Source organism: Styela clava, chromosome 8 (assembly GCF_964204865.1).
Source record: "Styela clava chromosome 8, kaStyClav1.hap1.2, whole genome shotgun sequence".
Classification (NCBI taxonomy): Eukaryota; Metazoa; Chordata; class Ascidiacea; order Stolidobranchia; family Styelidae; genus Styela; species Styela clava.
Genome location: NC_135257.1, coordinates 7,389,726 through 7,409,340, shown reverse-complemented (window position 1 = coordinate 7,409,340; position 19,615 = coordinate 7,389,726). Strand labels below are relative to the sequence as shown.

At 32.9% G+C, this 19,615-nt stretch overlaps 3 protein-coding genes across 5 annotated transcripts; 2 read left to right on the top strand and 1 right to left on the bottom strand.

Annotated features, from left to right (window-relative positions):
- Positions 1–31: 31 nt before the first annotated feature.
- LOC120346315 (uncharacterized) lies at positions 32–4,044 on the bottom strand. Of its 2 annotated transcripts, XM_039416024.2 has the most exons (7): positions 3,134–4,044; positions 2,842–2,985; positions 2,217–2,342; positions 1,832–1,888; positions 1,261–1,350; positions 556–714; positions 32–460 (listed from the first exon to the last, which is right to left on the bottom strand). In XM_039416024.2, exons 2-7 carry the CDS (start codon positions 2,890–2,892, stop codon positions 425–427), a joined length of 519 nt encoding a protein of 172 aa, XP_039271958.2. In that variant the 5' UTR covers positions 2,893–2,985; positions 3,134–4,044; the 3' UTR covers positions 32–424. The 2 variants fall into 2 exon arrangements, with proteins under 2 accessions (XP_039271958.2, XP_039271957.2); XM_039416023.2 differs by lacking the exon at positions 3,134–4,044 and having other exon boundaries at positions 2,842–3,050.
- Positions 4,045–5,009: 965 nt separating this feature from the next.
- LOC120346393 (uncharacterized) lies at positions 5,010–9,250 on the top strand. Its single transcript, XM_039416118.2, has 7 exons — positions 5,010–5,190; positions 5,675–5,800; positions 6,309–6,365; positions 6,858–6,947; positions 8,182–8,331; positions 8,560–8,629; positions 8,805–9,250. The coding sequence occupies exons 1-7, from the start codon at positions 5,137–5,139 to the stop codon at positions 8,927–8,929; spliced, it is 672 nt and encodes a 223-aa protein (XP_039272052.2). The 5' UTR covers positions 5,010–5,136; the 3' UTR covers positions 8,930–9,250.
- Positions 9,251–10,112: 862 nt separating this feature from the next.
- On the top strand, positions 10,113–19,148 carry LOC120346390 (uncharacterized). 2 transcript variants are annotated; one of them, XM_039416108.2, is made up of 16 exons: positions 10,113–10,333; positions 10,978–11,145; positions 11,321–11,437; positions 11,692–11,783; positions 11,888–12,074; positions 12,188–12,276; positions 12,481–12,574; positions 13,302–13,403; positions 13,785–13,917; positions 14,039–14,210; positions 14,682–14,858; positions 15,494–15,635; positions 15,896–15,939; positions 17,214–17,323; positions 17,789–17,928; positions 18,252–19,147. In XM_039416108.2, the coding sequence occupies exons 1-16, from the start codon at positions 10,226–10,228 to the stop codon at positions 18,339–18,341; spliced, it is 1,965 nt and encodes a 654-aa protein (XP_039272042.2). In that variant the 5' UTR covers positions 10,113–10,225; the 3' UTR covers positions 18,342–19,147. The 2 variants fall into 2 exon arrangements, with proteins under 2 accessions (XP_039272042.2, XP_077971742.1); XM_078115616.1 differs by lacking the exon at positions 17,789–17,928 and having other exon boundaries at positions 18,252–19,148.
- Positions 19,149–19,615: the final 467 nt, after the last annotated feature.

Here is a 19,615-nt window from a genome sequence, read left to right as displayed (position 1 = left end):
GGCTACGAAATTACCTCTTTCTTCATAACACTTTTAATATACTACTGGCAATATAATTCAAAAGCTAATCGAATAAATTATAATTATAAGACAATTAACGAAATGAATAATTGAGCGCCATAAATATTCGAAACACCTCGAGCTTGTTGTTTGGTCAGTGAAGCGTTCGCCGAGTTGGCCATTTTGACGTCATATAGAAGATTCGAATATTATATTTCATTCAAAAATACTGAAATATATTCTGGATTAAATTACTTAATAAAAGTTATCACAAGACTATATACACATGGTGTTTCATAAGATTAAATATTTATAGAATATGATATTTGTATTATTGTATATCATGATCTCCGGATATTTGAATTCCTTTCTCTATTGTGCAAGCAAAATGATGCGGATATGTAGAATATTAATAGATCTTTCTTCAGACGTTTGAACTTTGCTTTGTGCTTCCGGTATTCTAATAAGATAAAAAAAATCAACGATACTTTTCCACCTCTTGTTTTGCAATTCAGTATTTGCCAACATTGTCATATTCTAGCAATATTTACTCACATCATCTGTGGGCATGATTGCATTGGATGAATGATTACAAGCTCCACCAGCAGTGCAAGTGAGTGCGATAGCTGCCAAATTCGTGAAGAAAGAAAGCACTGCAGATACACTTCCGAGGATGAGTGATGCCATGAACGTAGGACTGTGATTTGGAATGTCCTGTTGAAAAAAGGGTATTTTATCAAAAAGCATATTTAGTGTATTCAACTGTTTTCTCAAACACAATTTTTTAAGATAAAAATGGCAAAAATATGAAACAAGAAATCGAATTGAAACAAGAGAGAGCATCGCTCAAATATATAGAAACGAAGGCCAAAACGAAATAGCATCTAATCTTTTACAGTAGTGGTAGTCTGATCACGAGATCGCTGACATATTGATGACGTCATCACACGGAAATTTACGTGAAAACGAATTCCATAGAGCCCAAAGGAATTTTTTGAATAAACAAAAAAATTAGCTTTCTAGTGACAACAACCTACTGCAAATAACTACTGCAAATTTCATGGAAAATGAGAAGAGCGATTTTGTCATAAAAACAAGAATACTAAATGACAAAACGATTCATAAGTCTACTTCGTGCTCAATAAGAAAAACTCAGGTAGGTGCCAAACCAAAGTGGACTTTTTGGTGGAATGGCTACTCAATTAAGTTCAGATATTTACAAATGTATTCAGAAAAAATAGAAAAGATTTTATTGCTTACCGCGTATTCTGCTGTCAGAAATGTTTGAATTCCAATCAACGAGAGTGTAAACACAATTGACAGCGATGACGTTATCAGAATTAGAAATAGCTGAAAGAAATTTTTGTCGATGGGATAAATGAATCAGTTGGGGTTTATAAACGTAGCAGGCTACTACACTCATAAGATTAAAGTCTTTACTGCTCGACCTATACTGACCATTCATCGCAATATGGACAAATATGGGGTAAACATTACAATTATCGATCGATTGATATATGTTATGGTTATACAATTAAAAATATGGTGGAGCATCTTGCCATTTGACACATGTTTTAATCAGGCCAAATCAAAAACGATTTCAACACAATTAAAAGCCCTATTTATTACGTACAAAATCAGCTTGAGTTTTGCATTTGAAACACTGATATCTATGTTAACGTCGGAGTACCCCAATGCACCAGCAAAACTAGAACTGTTGAAAGTGCTTTTTATATTTTAATAACCTCATTTCAGTACCAACTCATTTACATGCCGTATTCGAATGAAGAAAGATTTGTTCATTAGCATACATGTTCAGAAGCTAACTTACATAACAATGAGTTGCTTTTGTTGCAGCACAATGCGAAATCGCTCCACTCGTAATTACCTGAAAAGTTGTATAAAGTTTGTCTTAAAGTCAGTAATAGCGAAAACTTTTTTTACAACAAATTTTTTACATGCTCTTCTATTTCTGCACATTTGTATTGAATTTTATGATAATCGTTATTTTTTATATAGATATATTGAATTTTTTTCAGAAAATATAACGATAATGATCAATAAGGAAAATTTGGTATGCACTCTTCAGATTAGTTTCTAGATATGCTTACCAGGGTAAACGCAGAAGTTCTACAAATCAAATTTCAAACCTTGGAAATTTACGTGACGGAACTGACTGTTTTATGTGACTAGTCAAAATGAAGAGAATATCTCACCGACACTCCAGTTATTAATGACATTGCCAGGTAAGGGTCTTGGTATTGAGCGAGACTATCAGTTACATTGGTTGCACCTGATAATCCGAGTGAGAATATACAGCACCCGAGTGCGACTTGTGTGATCTATAATAATTTAAAGACAAGAAGTTTCACGAGAATAGAATCAAATTTTTAATAAGAAAGAAAAGAATTAAAATTAAATAGGAACGAAGGCTTTTATTATATGAATTCAAAGCACTTTACCATATATATTTTCTATAATTTCTGATTGACTACAAGTATTACTGACAATGACTAAGCATTGTGGGATGCACAAAAAAAGTTTCGAAATTATGTTTTAACAATATACAAAGAGCAGAAAATATTTCGCAACTTCACAAATTTACCAAATTGAATACTACCCCACGAGCGCTTTCCTAACCTTGACATTTAGTACAATAATACGGTAGGTTTCAGGCCGTGATCATTTAAGGTCAAAGTTTAAAAAATGACGTGCGTAAGTTTGGCTATTTGTAATGCACACTTTATATCATTGGTGACGTGTAATAATAGTTCATTTCATAATACTCATTTCGTTTATCACTCAAAAAAGTGGTTAGAAAAAAATCATTCAAATACATACCCCAACTTCACTGATTGTGAATCTGTACTCATTTGTCAAAGGAATCTTCATTTTTGTTTTCAGGAACAAATTTTGCAAAAGAACTTTGATTATGCTTTTCTATCTCAAAATAAAGCTTTAAGCGACATACGACATGTCTTTTGACTGAAATTTAATATAAATATGTATTCATTTTTCTTCAGCAAGAAAGTAAAAGTTGTTAAACTCATTTAGCAGGCAAACAAAGTTGTGAAGCTATTTTCAGTAAGTCAAACCAATAAAAAACGAATCGTGATACTAAGAAGGAAGGCACCTGTTAAAATTCGGTTGGAACCAGTAATCATAAAATAAAGTCATAAAATTGTCTTGCCTGCTAAGACGCGGTAATGTTTGCTTTGAGATGCGTGACAACTATTACTTGACTGAGACTTTGCTTGTTGAGTTTTTAGGTAGTAAAATCCAGTTAACCCAGATGTGATTCAGAGGTTATGACAGGAAGCAGAAGTTCTCTGTTCTTTTCAACCAAAACGGCAAACACGCAATTCATCTACAAACATGACAGATCTATTAATTAAACAATTTACGACAAATGGCGAAATATTATCTCCCATGCAGGGACATTATTGTAGTCCCATTTCTTTTATCGCACTCTTCTACGTAAATTGAAATACGGTATCTGGAAACGTAAAATGAAATACAAAAAAAATTCAGAATAAGTAATAAAAATTGTCTACTTTCAGTCCATAGTTTTGTTTGATATTGAATTGGGTTGTGTAAGAAAGTCTTGACATCTTTCTTGGCTTTATTAGCACACAGGAACATTTTAAAACGACCCAAACATCTAAAACAATTTTATCATAAATAGAAGAACTGACTGAGTAGCAGTTCACCCATTGACTTGCTAAAGCATAACACAGATTTCAACTTTGAATCGTCTATTAAGTGTTTGTTAATATGCTCACCATATACGATGTGATAAATTGGGCAGGTTATTATGTCATCCGTTCATTCACTGTGTGGCTAAAGGGCTTTGTTGTAAACCAAAAAATGGTTTGAAAGAATCGAAGTCAAGGAATGTAATGCAATAAGTTTGTGAATATTATAAGGATTTTGTTAAATACATCAAATGGTGTATGAGTTATTGGGTTGAATGTGCTCAAATATTAAGGCTTAATTGTGAATAAAATGTCCTATTCAAAGTTATTAAACGAATATTGCTACGTAACAATTCAACCCTTAGTCTATTATGTATTGTTGGGTTGGGTAATTCAATTCACAATTTGCGCGTTCATGGCATCATTTGTCTCCAACGTATGTCTAACTCGTGCACACCTAGAAATTACTTAGCAAGCTTTCAAAATTGATATTGTCAGAGTAAACTTTAGTGTTGCGGTCATAGCAACTAATAAATATTACGAAATCGCCGTGGTAATAAATTATAATTATCGAATTGGAATATGTTGTTAGTTAATACACCCGTCTACAACCAAAACTCAAAATCAGCTAACGGTCAGAATCTGAGATTATGGTTGAGGTTCAAGTCTTGAACTATAACTCCCTATTTTATTCGTTTGTATTTATTATTAATTTTCTAGGTAATATTTTTATGGCCAAGAGGTCAAAAACGCAATATAATTAAGATATCATTTCTCCGGACATATTAACCCCGCCTACCAAACAATATAGTACGCCATTCTCCAATAGTTTTGACACAAAAATTATAAAGCAGACCAAATAATAAAGAATATTTTGTAATTGTGTTTTGCACGTAACGTTTGTAAGAGTAGGATAGATTATTTAGATTACATTTGTTCAATCAAGATTTGTTTGTGGTCACATCTTCGTCGTCATCGCAAATAAGGAAACGTCATTTACAACGTTCGACAGATATTATGGACCAAGACGCTGTGTCAACACCAACGCGACCCTCTAAATACAAACTACTACATTTCGTTGACAATGAAATTATTACCCGGTATGGCCCGTATGTGATATTTAACTGGAATAAAACCATCTTCGATGGTCTTGCTTGAAAAAGTGCTTGTGAGTTTAATGCTGCTGTCGTCGTCAACGGGTCAAAATAAATGGCTTGACTCGCCTTGCAATGCATACAAATAAACCTGGAAATACCAAGATCATAAACACGTCTTTATCATTACGTTTCATCATTTATGTCCCTATTCTGTTGATCGTGGATCGGCTTTAGCAAGAAACCTATTTACGATTCCACAAGATTTATTTTCAATTTTCTTAGGTGTTCACTAATTATTTGAGGAATACTACTGCATTGTAACGCTGTATGAGTAATATACGAAAATGGGGAAAATATTTATAACTAAAAGCTACCGATATGCGATGACCGGATTGGGGGTAAGTTGTTTTTGCACTTCATTATTATCCGGGACATGCGTTTTCGTCCCTCAAAATCTCGCGTTATTGAAGAAATTTAAGAAGTTTTTTATTCAGCTTCACGAGACAAAATATACTTAGATGGAAAATGAATAATGGCAGTGGTCTGTTTAAAATTGCGTTATATCTTGTTAAGTTAGTAGCAAAGGAAAGTTTTTTTCTCATAAATTTTTCTGACAGTTTAATGATGATTAGGCCGATTATCCGATGTCTAATTAACAAATAACGTTAATCACAAAAAAGCTGATTCCAATCAGCAATCTAATTTGATATTACTTTGACGTTTTGGTTGCTTGGTTTATATTAAATTATAAATAGGCACACATGAGTACACGACAGCGTATGCCACCCAAGGTTTCTGATTTTTTTGTTAACAATGTGTTTGTCTATTCAATTTTAAATCAAAACAAAGAGAATAAATTATGTAACTGTTTGATTATTTTAGATTGCAGAAGTTGCATTCGGATGCACTGTATTTTGCCTTGCACTCGGATCTGGAGATATTACAACGAACCAAACAACATATTCGAATATTTTATATCTCGTGCTAACTTTAGTGACGTCTTTAGTCGTAAGTATCAAGAGGTTGATACAAAATTATATATATGTACTTATATATAGTAAATATACAATGTTTGTTATTTCAGTGTATAATCATTGGTCCAAATAGCGCTGTTTTGAAGATGAAAATCAATTAGCATCTGGAATTACGGTGAAATAGTGGTGATTTAATTCGTAATGCAGAAATCACAGTTCATATATTCCCTATGCAGATCTGGATAAACTGTTAAACTCCTAAATTGCAAATATTTTCAGATTACTTTCAGTAAATAAGTTAAATGCCCACAAAAATTTGATATGGATTATTTCATCCTATATCCATTGTCGTGTATAGTATTTTGTCAGTGCATTTATCTACGTTTCGGATTTTCGACATATAATTACATTTTTTGCCAGTACGCTGTACCTCTGACTTTTATATACATTCTAGAATAAAGAGTTCATGAATCAAAGTACAAATTATTTTCTTGTTTTTAAGTTGGTAAGATTGTTATCAATAACTATAATTTTATATCCAGCTCATATTATGCGGAGGTGTTGCTATAGATACGGCGAAGAGAGGAACATCTTGTTACGTGAGTTTTGTTATTTTCATAAAAAAGTTTAAATCAAAGAAAAACGTTATTCTCCGCCTTTCGGAAAGAACGTTTTCATGAGTCCAAACTCTAAAATCTTATTAGTAAAGACTTTCAGTGTGATTATCATTCAGGATACATGCTACACACTAAACCTCACAGAGTTTGGTTTGTTTATCATATATAGTTGAAAATACAGTCCGCTTGGACGACATAATTCATAGTTTGTTGTACAATTTGTTTTGGATTACTGAGCAATATCAGCTTGTGTGTAAAATAATGTTTATAATTGTATGGAAATATATTATGTTTCTACATCGCTAGGTCCCATGGGTTGTGCAATTGCCTAATGCCGTGACCGACTATTTTAGGTCAGTTGCTCACTTAACAAGAAAGACACTGGGAATATTTGTTTTTCTTAGGGAGGGATAATAAACACAACCATTTATTTTTGAAGAATCCTATATTAATATTTATTTTTTACAATTGCAGTTGATGTTAACTCTTGTATTCTCAACTGTTGCAACTCTTTTTTCGTGCGCATTACTCGGACTTCAAGTATATGTTACTGTTGAATATCAGGTACTTCGCTGAGATTCTATTTATCTGCAATAGAGAGCATATGAAGGTTAATTAACCGGAAGATAAGTCGGGAGCTACCTTCATAGCTCTAGTAATTATTCATAAAAGATGCCTGTTGATACTTCGTGACATGAGACATGAGAAAGTCAAAAGTCAGATAATTCCGCAAGGCATATGTAAACGCAGCTGTACTTGATACTTTGTGTTATTCATATTTGACGTGAATGAAATTCATAGAGCAAGTACGCGGGAAATGTAATATATATCCAATATCGTAATGATATTACTTCAGCGGTATCATTGAACAACATAAACGTACACGTAATCTGACTTATCTTGAAAATCAGTCTATAATATATTAACCAACCTAAATTATATTTTCCCCTTCGTTTCACGAAAATTCCGTATACATATTTTAAATATCACTTAGGTCTTAGATCCATTGCCAAATTTATGAATTAATAAAATTGTCGGAATTTAATGATAGTTGGATTTAAAATAGAATTTATAACTATGATTGAAAGTTTGTTGTTTGCCAAACAAACTTTATATTGATATTTGTTTTTCGTCACGCCCATATGATAATGGCTATAATTTATCATTGTGTACTCGAGGTTTAGATGGTATGAAGCACATTTGCCAACGGTACCTTTGCTGGTAAATTCAATTATGCTGCCATGCCTCACAGAGTCACAGTATAGTCATTTTATTTGTAAGATGGGCCTAAGATAATTCATTCATATATTATGATTTATATATTCCGAATCAAATCGATAACTATCTTCATCATTTTTTGAAACTAACTCAATTTCCCAACGAACAGATTGAACTTATCATAACGCAACGTTCTATGTATCTTTGAGGAATAAAATTCCACATCCATAATTACAAACAAGAGTCTTATCCTACTTACACTATCTATTTGCACGTATATGCATATTCTCCGTTATTTTGTCAATGAAATATCTGCTATGTTGATGTACAAAATTGTAAAAGTTGAAAGAGAGATTCATATACTTTATTGAGTAAAATTTTATTTGATTACTCTAATTAAAAGTTCGAAAGAGTTTTAATGAATTTTGGGTCGATTTACTTGAAATTGGGTCTTTTTTTTATATTCATCAACCATTTCTGGTGTTTACAAATTGATGTTCCGTTACCTTGCGTTGCAGTAAATAGATTTAAGTCTCCGTACCACTAAATAAATTCGAATACATTATTTTTCTTTTACCAGGCATCAGGGGTATCGACTCCTTACACGTTCGCGGCACTCACTCTGGGATGTGTAGTATTGGGAACAAGTTTTTTTTTATGTTTCACTAACATATGCTTAACATGTACTGCGGGAGGCGCTTGTGGACCTCCGAATAATGTCTCCCCGTCGGTTGGTATCTTTCATTGATCTTTTTATTGAATCGCCGTCTGTTTGTACGGAAAATCGATACGTTTTGTAATAAGCACTAAAAGGTTGCAAAAATAACTGGCAAGTGGCAAGCATAAGTCACATATATATATATATGTTCAGTCACAAAATAATGTACAATATTTATAACAGTTGTTTCATATTAATATGTTTCGAATTCAAATCCAAAGACATTTATTTTTTATACAGGCTGATCAAAATGCGGGCAATGCAAAGGATGTAAATGGAGAGATACCAAAGAATGACCTTCCACTGCACGGTATGCATCATTGTGTATAGATAGGCATATTATGGTTATAAAAATGCCTAATTTGGGCCAAGATTAATCTTTAATTGCTTATGCATAAATCTATCTTTTAAAATGTGAGATAAACGGCTTAAAACTTGTTGCCGCAATGTCAAATTTGGCATAGCATTCTAAATTGTAATTTCAGAGCCACGGCCTAGCACAGCCAAGATCAACGAATATTGGAATGAGGCATACGTAACGACACAACCGGACAAATCACAATCAACCAATGGAAAGAAAACAGAACCAGTTTTTGCTGAAGATGTTTGATTGCATACGATTTTCCCTCTTATTTACTTTCGCAATAAAACCAAGTTACACAGAACTCTTCGACAAGACGATGAGACGGGTTAATGGCGCGCACGTCAAAGGCATAAATCCCTCGATCATGAAATATATTTCTTTACTACTTGCACTTTTAGGGATTTGTATTCGTTCTGTTTATAGCAACAAAATTCATATTTGATTTTGTTAAATATTTCTATTTGTGTATAAAATTTTTGTTTTATATGTACTTGAATCTATTGAATTCATGTGATGTCAGTATTTATTTTATTTTTTTTTCAAATCAACTCATTTTAGAAATATGAAATAGGAGACTATGTTTATCGTGAACGGTTGGGCTAATAGGTGTCCTCATCCCGCGCCTAAACTAATATGTCACAATTTTCTAGATCGATTCAAACACGAGAGTTCCGACTTTCCACAATCTAGTATGTCCTTATCATCTCAATATCTGTTTCTTCTTCGGAGCGTAGATAAGGGATTTTACTTGATAAAATCATGTGTAACAGAAACAATTCTTTTTCATGAATTTGTTTTGAACACAGCTGTTTTTCACTCGTAAAGAATGTTTTGAATTATGACGTTTTTTTTTTAAACCACAATACAACATTAGCGTCAAAAATTTGCTATCGGATCGCTTGCACCGCCCATTTTGACGTTTATAATACGTGTTGGATTCGTATGAACTCTACTATCACTTCATCTAAACAGGAGTGTTCAAATATCGTGTTACCATCATTTTTATTGTGTATCTTATGTGTCGGTTTATATGGGAGGAGATAGAGGGTAATTAAGTCACAAACGAGCGTTGGTGATGAATAACATATACTACATCAAAGCGTGTAGTGCTAAACAGTGTGATTCGACAAAAACATGTTGTTCATTCTATATTAAATATCTTTTGTATTAAGAGCACAATATTTTCAAACTGTTCCGATAGGAATAGCCTACAGTATTTCTGCATCGATTATACCCCTAGTCGAGGATTCGCGTGGGTGCGAAATGCGGCGGCGAGTATGAAAAACTTTCTTTGGGGCTTACTTATAAAAGATTTTAGAGAAAAGTAAATAGTAAACTAGTCATAAGAGAATTCTCTCAATGATGAAATAAGGGAAAGTCTGGTTGTTTGAGTTATTCTAAACCATAACACGATATATTTTGCATTTTAATTAAGTCAATATTTTGTAGCAGTGTTTGGTTTTTGAAATAAATACGTTATCACTGTTGTATCAAAGCTATTCATTCGGACATATTTCATTGATATCTGGAGAAGGTTATACAATGTCATCATCATCGAGTGACAGCGATTGTGATGAAAAAGAAAGAAACAGTCAAGGTGATAGAAATACACTTTGTACAAAGCATTACTGCCAGGTCAACAATGGAAAGGTTGGTAATTATTAGAATATAGGAATAAAATAAATAACTTCGTATTTTTTTTCTCTTCCCGGGGCATAGCCTTCCTCGTTCATTTCCGTAACAGTGACAAATCAGCAATAATTCAACGGTGACATACCAATTGTAATTTTAGCAGACGCTCACTATTTTGAAAAGTACGGATTTTGAAGCTTTGTTGTAAAGATTGTCAGTTATTTTTTATGTGTCATAAATTTCGGTATAAATTATTGTTTAATCGTATCTATAGTAGAGACTCAGATTATCAAAAAAGGTTCTAAATAAAATTGATTGTGGGGGGGTCTATATTGGCAAGTGGTTGAATATTTTAAATAAAAATTGCGGTTTTAAACATGTAAACTTGTTGGTATAGGTTTGAGAAAACGTCAAAGGAGCTTTTTGGAGTCAAAGGTCGAAGTAGTCAAATATTACTAAAATAGTATAAATCTCAAATAAACGCAGTATAAATTAAACCATGCCTATATAACAGATACATATATATATTTATGTTCTATTCTCTTGCCAATATTAAAAACCATGGTCATATTTGACCATTTAAAATAAATAATATCATAGGATTCTTTAAGCATTTTTGTTTACGTGCATGGTAATTATACACTCATGATTTTTCATTGCAGGTAAAAAGTTTTGGGGATCCTAGTGTTGATATCGTGACAGAAATTTGGGCAACAAACAAGTCAATGACTAAGCACATTCCACTGCGATATGTACTTGTCATCGATGTAAGCTCCAGTATGGGAGTTGAAATCGGTCATGGACCTGATTCACTTCTTGACAGAGTGAAGGTACAAAATTAAATTTAGAAAGTCTACGGGTTTTGGTCAGGAAAACTGGAGGCTGTCCTTTAAAATACCAATCTAAGCGGAGCATCCTGAATGCTTGTCGAGTTAATCCTAATGTGAAGCTATTAGCTAAATACAAGCTACAATAATGATCAAGTTTTAAATTTTTCTGGTTCAGATATTTGCCGAATTAGTCATTGATGAAATATCAGAAGAAGATTCTTTGGCAATTGTGACGTTTTCCGATGAAGCAGAAGTGGAGTTAGAAATGACTGTCATGTCAGAAGATGAAAAAGTCAATAGCTTTACTTGTTTAATACCAATGCCTATTTATTGTGTAAAATTAGGTTTACTTCATATGCAATCAAAAAAATAAAAGTAAAGAATAGATGCGTTTGGGTGGTGTGTGGAGAAAGCCGTGATCAATGGTTACCTTAATTAGCCAATAGATATACCAAGATGGGGAAAATTAAACTGAATCCCATCACTACAATAAAAAACCCGCAAATGCAAGTTCTAAGAATACATCAACTTAATTACTAATTTCAGGAATTAGCAAGAAATGTTGTGCAATATCTTCATACGAAGCAAAACACGAACCTGGAATCCGGATTGATGGCTGGACTTGATGTCATAGCAAAGTAAATTTTGTTCTTATGTATAGATATCAATACAAATTAATACCTTGAAAAAAAAAACTAGCAGAAAGGGAGCATTCAATTAAACGTAGAATATTTCAAACCAGGAATCCTTCGCCACATTCCCGGGACTGCATTATACTTTTCACCGACGGAGAAACAAACACAGGGGAACAAGATGTAGAAGCTCTGGTGAAACATTACAAAGAACGTCAAGATAATATGGGAAGAAAAACTTGTGTTCCCGTATCAGCATTCACAATCGGCCAATACCTCCCTGTCTTATTAGCAGAAGTGAGATTACAGAAGTTTGTTACAATCACAAATACGATCATTGAATTCTTTTAACTTCGTAAATTCCGAAAGAATTGTACTGACTTTCTATAATCAATCCGTAATGTTTTCAGTTAGCTGATTTTCTGGGAAGTGAAGCTTTTTACTGGTTGAACGAGGAAGAAGACTTTGAATCCGATATGCTTCTTCCAATATTTTTGAGGTGACAAAAACAACTGAGCCAGTATATAAGTTATTATATATATTTCTATAACCACTTGATTAACAGCATATCATCAATAATTCAGCATAATGTCTTCGTCTCGTTAGTAAACAGGTGTACTTCTATTGATATAAGATTATGTAAATCTTTTTGGCGGTTTTAATTTTTATTTATCTACGCTTTTTCACTATCACTATATGACAGGGAGACAACTGCAATATCAGACATTACTATTCAAATGAAGTGCTTGTTGGATTTTACATTCGATGCCGATTCCTTGTCAAGAAAACATTTACAAGTAACATTTTATCCATACCTAATACTCATCTAGACAGGGCAGCGTAAATTATTGCTTAAGGACTTCAAGCAACAAGAGAACAATGCTCAAATATAAGTACAAGGAGGCTTAAACTAAATATTTTTTACCCACAATTTCCCAATAAATCATATCTAAGTGGATGAAACTGCAACTGTGGAGCATGATAACTTCTGAACTTACTAGAACCTGTACCCGGAGTGTCCTAGCATTACCCGGCCCTATGTAACGATGGCAATTAATGCGTATTGTGCCAGAGTGAATTAAAATATCAAATGATGTGACTCACAAATGCACTTTCAAATCGTTTACAGTACTTTACCGTTTACAGTAACTTACCTTACCTAGTTTACAGTGCGTCACTGGTATCGAAAAGATTTCGACTTTCGCGTGACACGAGTTTGCGATCTCAAAACTGAAGTCAGTTGTCACGTTTAGCGGATTAAAAACCGCGTTCCACGAGTAAAAATATAACTGCATAATTTTGGATATCAAATATCATGGGATTCATGGAAAATTTAGGAATGAATAAAGTAATAAACGTTTAGCGACAACAACAATCTTTAACCACTGAAAATTCTAACGCAATTTGTCCAGTAGTTGAAGAGAAACATTAACTGAGAAAAAAAATTTTTAACTACTTCAGTGATTACAATGTACCTAATTATTTATATTTGAATGCGCCAACAGTAAAATTTTGCCGTCACAGAGCTCATCTCTGTCAGAACTGGAATATTTTGTGCATTCTATACCGGGAGGAGTCAAGAAACACATTTCATTTACAATCATCCCACCTGAGAGGAGTTTAAAGGTAAAGTATAATATGATATTGTTATGTATAATAGAGCAACTTATGTCAATCAAATAAGCAGAAGTAATCTTGGGACTCGAGGCATATTGACTTACATTTACAAAGCGAACAAATAGTAACAATACCCTTACATTTATGTATAAATTGTACAGTTTTACCCGTGCGCATAACAGATAAGAGTGAAAACAACGACAATCGCTAAACTTTATACTCCGCTCACATTGCAGTTGTAAATTTCTTTACCACGTTTGGAATAATGACAAAAATATAAATAATTGTAATAATTTTTCAACATCGACTAACAATACATGTAATTGTATATCACCGTTTTTTAAATTCAATCAAACATATGCATATAATCAAAATTATCTCAATTTACAGAATTTTCGAAAGGAAAGGATTGTCGAAATCAAAGTTAGCTTTACGGATGGAAGCTTGAAAAAGAGAGAGTTAAACGGTTTTGTATTATTTTCTGCTTTGAATTTGAGGAAATGCAGAGCCAGAGGTAAAAGAGGTAGGTACATGTATTACTACATACATTAATACATCGGTAATTACTAAGTGCGCTCATATACCAAAGTTCAATTTGCTAGTATATTATGACGTTGTTTTAATATTTCACAATTGTATGGCAGAAAAAGGAGTAAGATACTCAGATATCACTGACGGCATTGCAGCGTACACGATTGAAAACAATATAGTGGATTCATCTTGGATTGCAGCTCAGGAAGCTTTAGAAATGATCGTGAGAGAAGATTGTAGAGAATTGAGTATGAATGAACTGGACAACGTTCTATACCATATACTGTGAGATTTTAAAACTCTTTAATAAACGGATGAATTAACTTAAAATTAAATCTCGTTCGTTGCGATCAGTGGTCAGTAGCGCTATTACCGCCTGCGCCGGTAGCGCTTTCGAAAACTCACATACGATGTTATGCCGTCGTAAATCAAGATTTTTCATCATTCGCGCTACTAATCCCACATATACCGGTAGCTATCAAACTCCTCTATACAATTTTAGGACCTCCTGAAGTATGCGCACCAAAATGGCGCACAACCTGAACTCAAGTTGTGTACCAGGTTAGGGTTCAGGTTATGCGACATCTTGGCGCGCATACTTCAGGGGTACCCAATATTATACAATATTGAATATTCTATCTATACACTGATGTGTTGCAATCCTTCCACACTCCGTTTAATCTACTTTACTTCAATTTGCATCGAATCTTAGCATATTTTGCGATTGCAATATATACTAATTATTATTCGTTTTAGAGAAGAGGAAGATCATCTCACAGTCAATTCTTTTGAACAAGCCATTTCCAGTATCCTCGACATCAAGACAACGTACAGAACTGTCATTTTCGGACATAAGAATCAGTGCACAGCAAGAATTGACGCATGTGCAGATGACTGGATTGAAAGGTTGAACTTTGGCAAATCTATCGCCAAGTAAGTACATTCCAAAATTTCCAATTAATAACTCGGTAGATTTCACATCACACAGCAATGCCACAATGACTTACGACTCGTGCACATGGGTTCGCGTCCATCTATCTCGCTATGCTGTCCCATAGGGTTTGGGTTCGCCGTTAATCAACAATCGACGCCAACTATTATGTATCAGAAGTTATCAAATATCAAATTCCACCATTAAAAGTCACAGCTAATTGTTGTAAATGTAGAAATGTTTGTGGAATATAAAAAAAGTCTTGCAATCTAATTCTGTAATCAGTTTCAATTCGCTTTATTTTATCACCTGCTATGCTGATTTTGAAGTAAAAATTAAATTATGTACATACTTCTACTAAAGTAATGTATGAGCACTGACCATGATGCTAATTCTCGATTTGCAAGTCATAAGTTTGGAAATGAGATAGAGGTAGATTAACTTGAAGAATGAAAGAAATTGGGGTTTCTTGTGTTTGACGCTTTTGCGTTTTCCAAATGAAATATATTCATGGTCTCTCGGCCATATTACAATAAATTTCAATTGGTGATATTATATTATCTATTTAAAATTATCTTTTAATTCATATAAAAAAATTCTGATTTTTATTTCCGGTTTATTATTTTGTTGTATACAGTCCATATAACTACGGAAGAATCGCAGCTTTACAATCATCAATCGCTACAGAAATGCCCGTTGCAAAAGGTGTTTATCACATGGAGCAAAAACAACTGTACATGCCCAAAAATATTCAGAAAAGATTGAGAGAATACGAACGAGTAGGTATTTAACCTGTTGATAAAAAGTTTTGATTTTTTAAAATAAGTACTTTTTCAGTTTAGGTGAATTACTTCGCAGCATATTACCTGGCAGTAGTTTTGCGTATATCTTGTGCAATCTTCTTAAATGACTATTTGTTTCCGCGAACAGTTGCATCATTTGGAATTTCCTCCAACTCAATGGTATTTGTCGAAACAATAATTTATTTTTACGCATTTTCCTTCCTATAAAATCTCTCTCTCTCTTTCGTTTGTTTCAGATTGTAAAAAAGTTCAAAAGGCTTGAAGATTTCGGAACCTCCAAGTACGTTTTAGAGATCTGTTTGAATATTTGTATTTAGATGTAAAACTGCCAAGATTTTTCACATTTCGCTTATTCGTAGCTACGGGTAGTGGACTGGGCAATTCTGAGATAATATCCACTTGCTCAAAAGCCGTTGCTTTGACATCTGTGAACTGAAAGTAAATAACTACCCAAATAAACATCTAAATAAAGAACATGATTGGCAATCATCACTCAAATTCTACTAGAACAACCTCGTTGAAAGTCATCATCATCAAAATATACTACATTACATTTAAAATCGCCATTCATAGCTCTTTTTCAAATTTCAAAAATAATGAAATACAGTATGGCAGTCTAAACATCTATGATTTGTGTAACTTAACCGCTTAATTACGGAGAATCGTCTTGAATTTTAAAGAAAAACAGAGATGACATATCGTCACGCTAATAACCGAATTGCGTAAGTCATTTTTGATAATTTTGAGTTTTTTATAAAATAGGTATTTATGTGATGCTGCGCACCTGTCTGTTAACTCAGATTTTATTTTAAGAATTCCGAAACTCATAAAAACGGAGATTTAGTATGACATGCACATTTGTGAAATTGTTTCGTCATAATGATTTATCATTGTTACCGCAGGACTATTGTGACGCCACAAAGGCAAAATAACCTCGGCGAAGTATTTTCGAGTTTTTGCATCTCGGATTCTAGCTTAGTGCGTATTAATTTGAATTTATACTACAGTATAGGAAGGCGTGCACTTGTGATATTCATTGTCCGAGTCCAATACACCTTGGTTGGCTTTTATATTGGGTGCATTGCTGTTTTATTCTTTTTATTTAATCTTAGTCTTATTTCGGTGGGTGTGCAGAACGTGTTATATATATTGATAAAATATATATTTTTAAACATAAAAAATAATGTAATTGAAACTGATTAGCTATTTTGGAGATTAGACATTGTAGATACTGAGAAATACATTCGTTTTTGGAATGTTTGGTTTTCAGGACTGGTGCATATAGTAAAGTTGCAAAAATGCGTATGTCCCCAAGTCATAGACACATTTCTTCCTGAGTCACAGTGCGCCATTATGACGTCACTTAACTGCATAATACAAATTAACTTAAATCCGGCTACGATCAAAAAATTGAACCATGGCAAATTATTGACTCTCAATGGCATAACAATATCATTAGGAAGTTTTTTACGTTTTTCTCAAAACTTCTAAAAATGGCTTACGCAATTCGGTTATTAGCGTGACGATATGACAAATTTTTAATTTTATCTGTAGAGTATTCGAAGGGAAAACGATACTCATATCAGAAACTTTGCGAACACAAAAAATTGGAGCGAAACGAGAATCGTATGCAGAAATTGTAATAAGGTGCGGAGGAAGGCCAGGTATTGTATATTTTTCTCAAAAAATATTAATTTACAATCTTTTTACATAGAGACTTTAATCGATGAAACAAAAAACTGTTGGTGAAGTCCAATGTTACCATACAACCATACAATCGTAGCGCAATTTTCAAATAGTGCCAATAGTCAAATATTTCCGTTAAAGAAAATAAATATGAATATATTTTATTATAATATTCATTTATCTTGTTATAATACTCATTTAAAGTATATGAATTGCAAGGTAGTTATCGATTTTATCAATGAAAATTAATAAAATCATAGCATTAATAAAACCATAGCATTTGTGATACAACGATTTATATATATATAAAACTGTAAAACATGTATATACAGAAATCTAAATATATACAGCTTATTGTTTAAAATTGAGGACTTATCAAACTAGAAAAAATATTAAATAAATTAGCTTTATGGCGAGTGTTATTTGACAGAACTTGTTTTCAGAATATTTTGTTATTGTGAATCCTTATAAAATGAGACCTGGCTGGTATGTCGAAAAGAACTATGATGATTTCTTACTCGTTTGTTGCAAAAAAGATTATAAAAAAAATTCAATGTCAGTTCGTGATTCTAGAAAAGTAAAGGTACAATGTATACTCAATAACATACTAAGTCTAAGTACAATGAAGGATTTGATGATGGATTTCTACCAGCAGACATGAAATTTACTTTTAATTACTATGAACTAAATTCATATTTGTAAACTCATCGTCTCAATTCTCACACAATAAATTATTTTGGAAATAGGCTTCTTATTTAAAAATTTAAAAAATATATAATTTTCATATTCACATTTCTGGGGTCTAAAAGACATTCTCACTAAGAAGTTATATACAAATATTTAATAAGCGTATGATAACTTATTTTATCATAATAAGATGCTAAGAAATTATGTCTTAATTTTCAGATTCCAATCGTTCGGAAGGATTTTTTGTTTGAATGCATTAGAAGAAAAAAGTTTTTAAATATGGAAAGTTATCTTTTTCGAAAAAGTTAATATCATGAATGCCTGGAAGAAGGATCTTCATAATGCGAGACCCATTTTCCGCTCAAACAATTGATAAAATTACCATATACTGGATACTATATCATGACTGGATTATCGTAGAATTAGATGGGTGCACATGGGTTCCTCGATCGCCGTTTCTTCAATCCTATGCATTCGACCTTGTATATTCTTTTCTTACGAATTCGGCATTCTAAATTTTTCAGTCTTATCAATTTATCATGTATTTATTTCAGTGTTATTTAATGTTCAGCTGTAAAGATTTTGCTCGTTTTTTGACCGATACTATTTACAGTATACCATAATATATTGTCATCGAATTGTGACAGCTTGAATGACGTAGCATTATTAATATGCCTTTTAAAATATTAGGACGAAGAGCGTTGCTCGGAAACTTTCCTTGTTAAACTCCTAAATAAAATACATTTCAATATACTGTATGTGTATAGGAGTTGTTTTCACGCGGGATTCCGTGGCACCATAGGCCTAAAATTCCGCCAGTACAGTGGTTCCCTATATTATTATATTTACATTGTTTTAATATAATCATATACTTATTGAGTTTATCACTATTATTAGACATTCTACATTTTAAAGATTTTTTTTTACAAATTTTAGGCTTTCGTTTGTATATACATTCACAGTTTTTAGAATTATTCGTACATACAGCAAAACATACAAATATTGCACGGGGGTTCCCCGCCTCTGATATGTTTCATTGGGATTCGTCTCAACAAATCAAAATTGAAAATTGGTGTTCAATGCAAATAAATATGCAAAAATTATTGGTTCTGGATTGAAGTTAGGACGGTTTCTGACATAAAAGTCGTAAGCAACCAATGACAAGCTACATAGTTGTGTATTGTTTTGGAGAAGATGTCGCCGTGACACAACACTTGAAATATTACAAGTCAGCAGCACGAGGACAAATAGTCGGAGATAACAAATAAGTAGATTTGTTAGATCGGAGATAGGAAATAAGTACATTCATGGAAACTCGTTGACATTGAATGGTTGTTGTTTACAAACTTGAAACTATACGTTATGAAAGAAAGAAGCAACTCCCAGTCGAGTAGATCAACAAATAACAATTTAAGAGAACAAAGGCGGAAAGAGTATTTTGCTCACAATATTAAAAAGGTTTCCCTTTAAGTTTAGTCGATTCGGAAAAATATTAAACCATATCACGTTGTACTTGTGACATGTAGGATATTTAGTTCAGAACTCATTTCCAGTGCCGCATCCAAAACTTGTGGATTCATTTG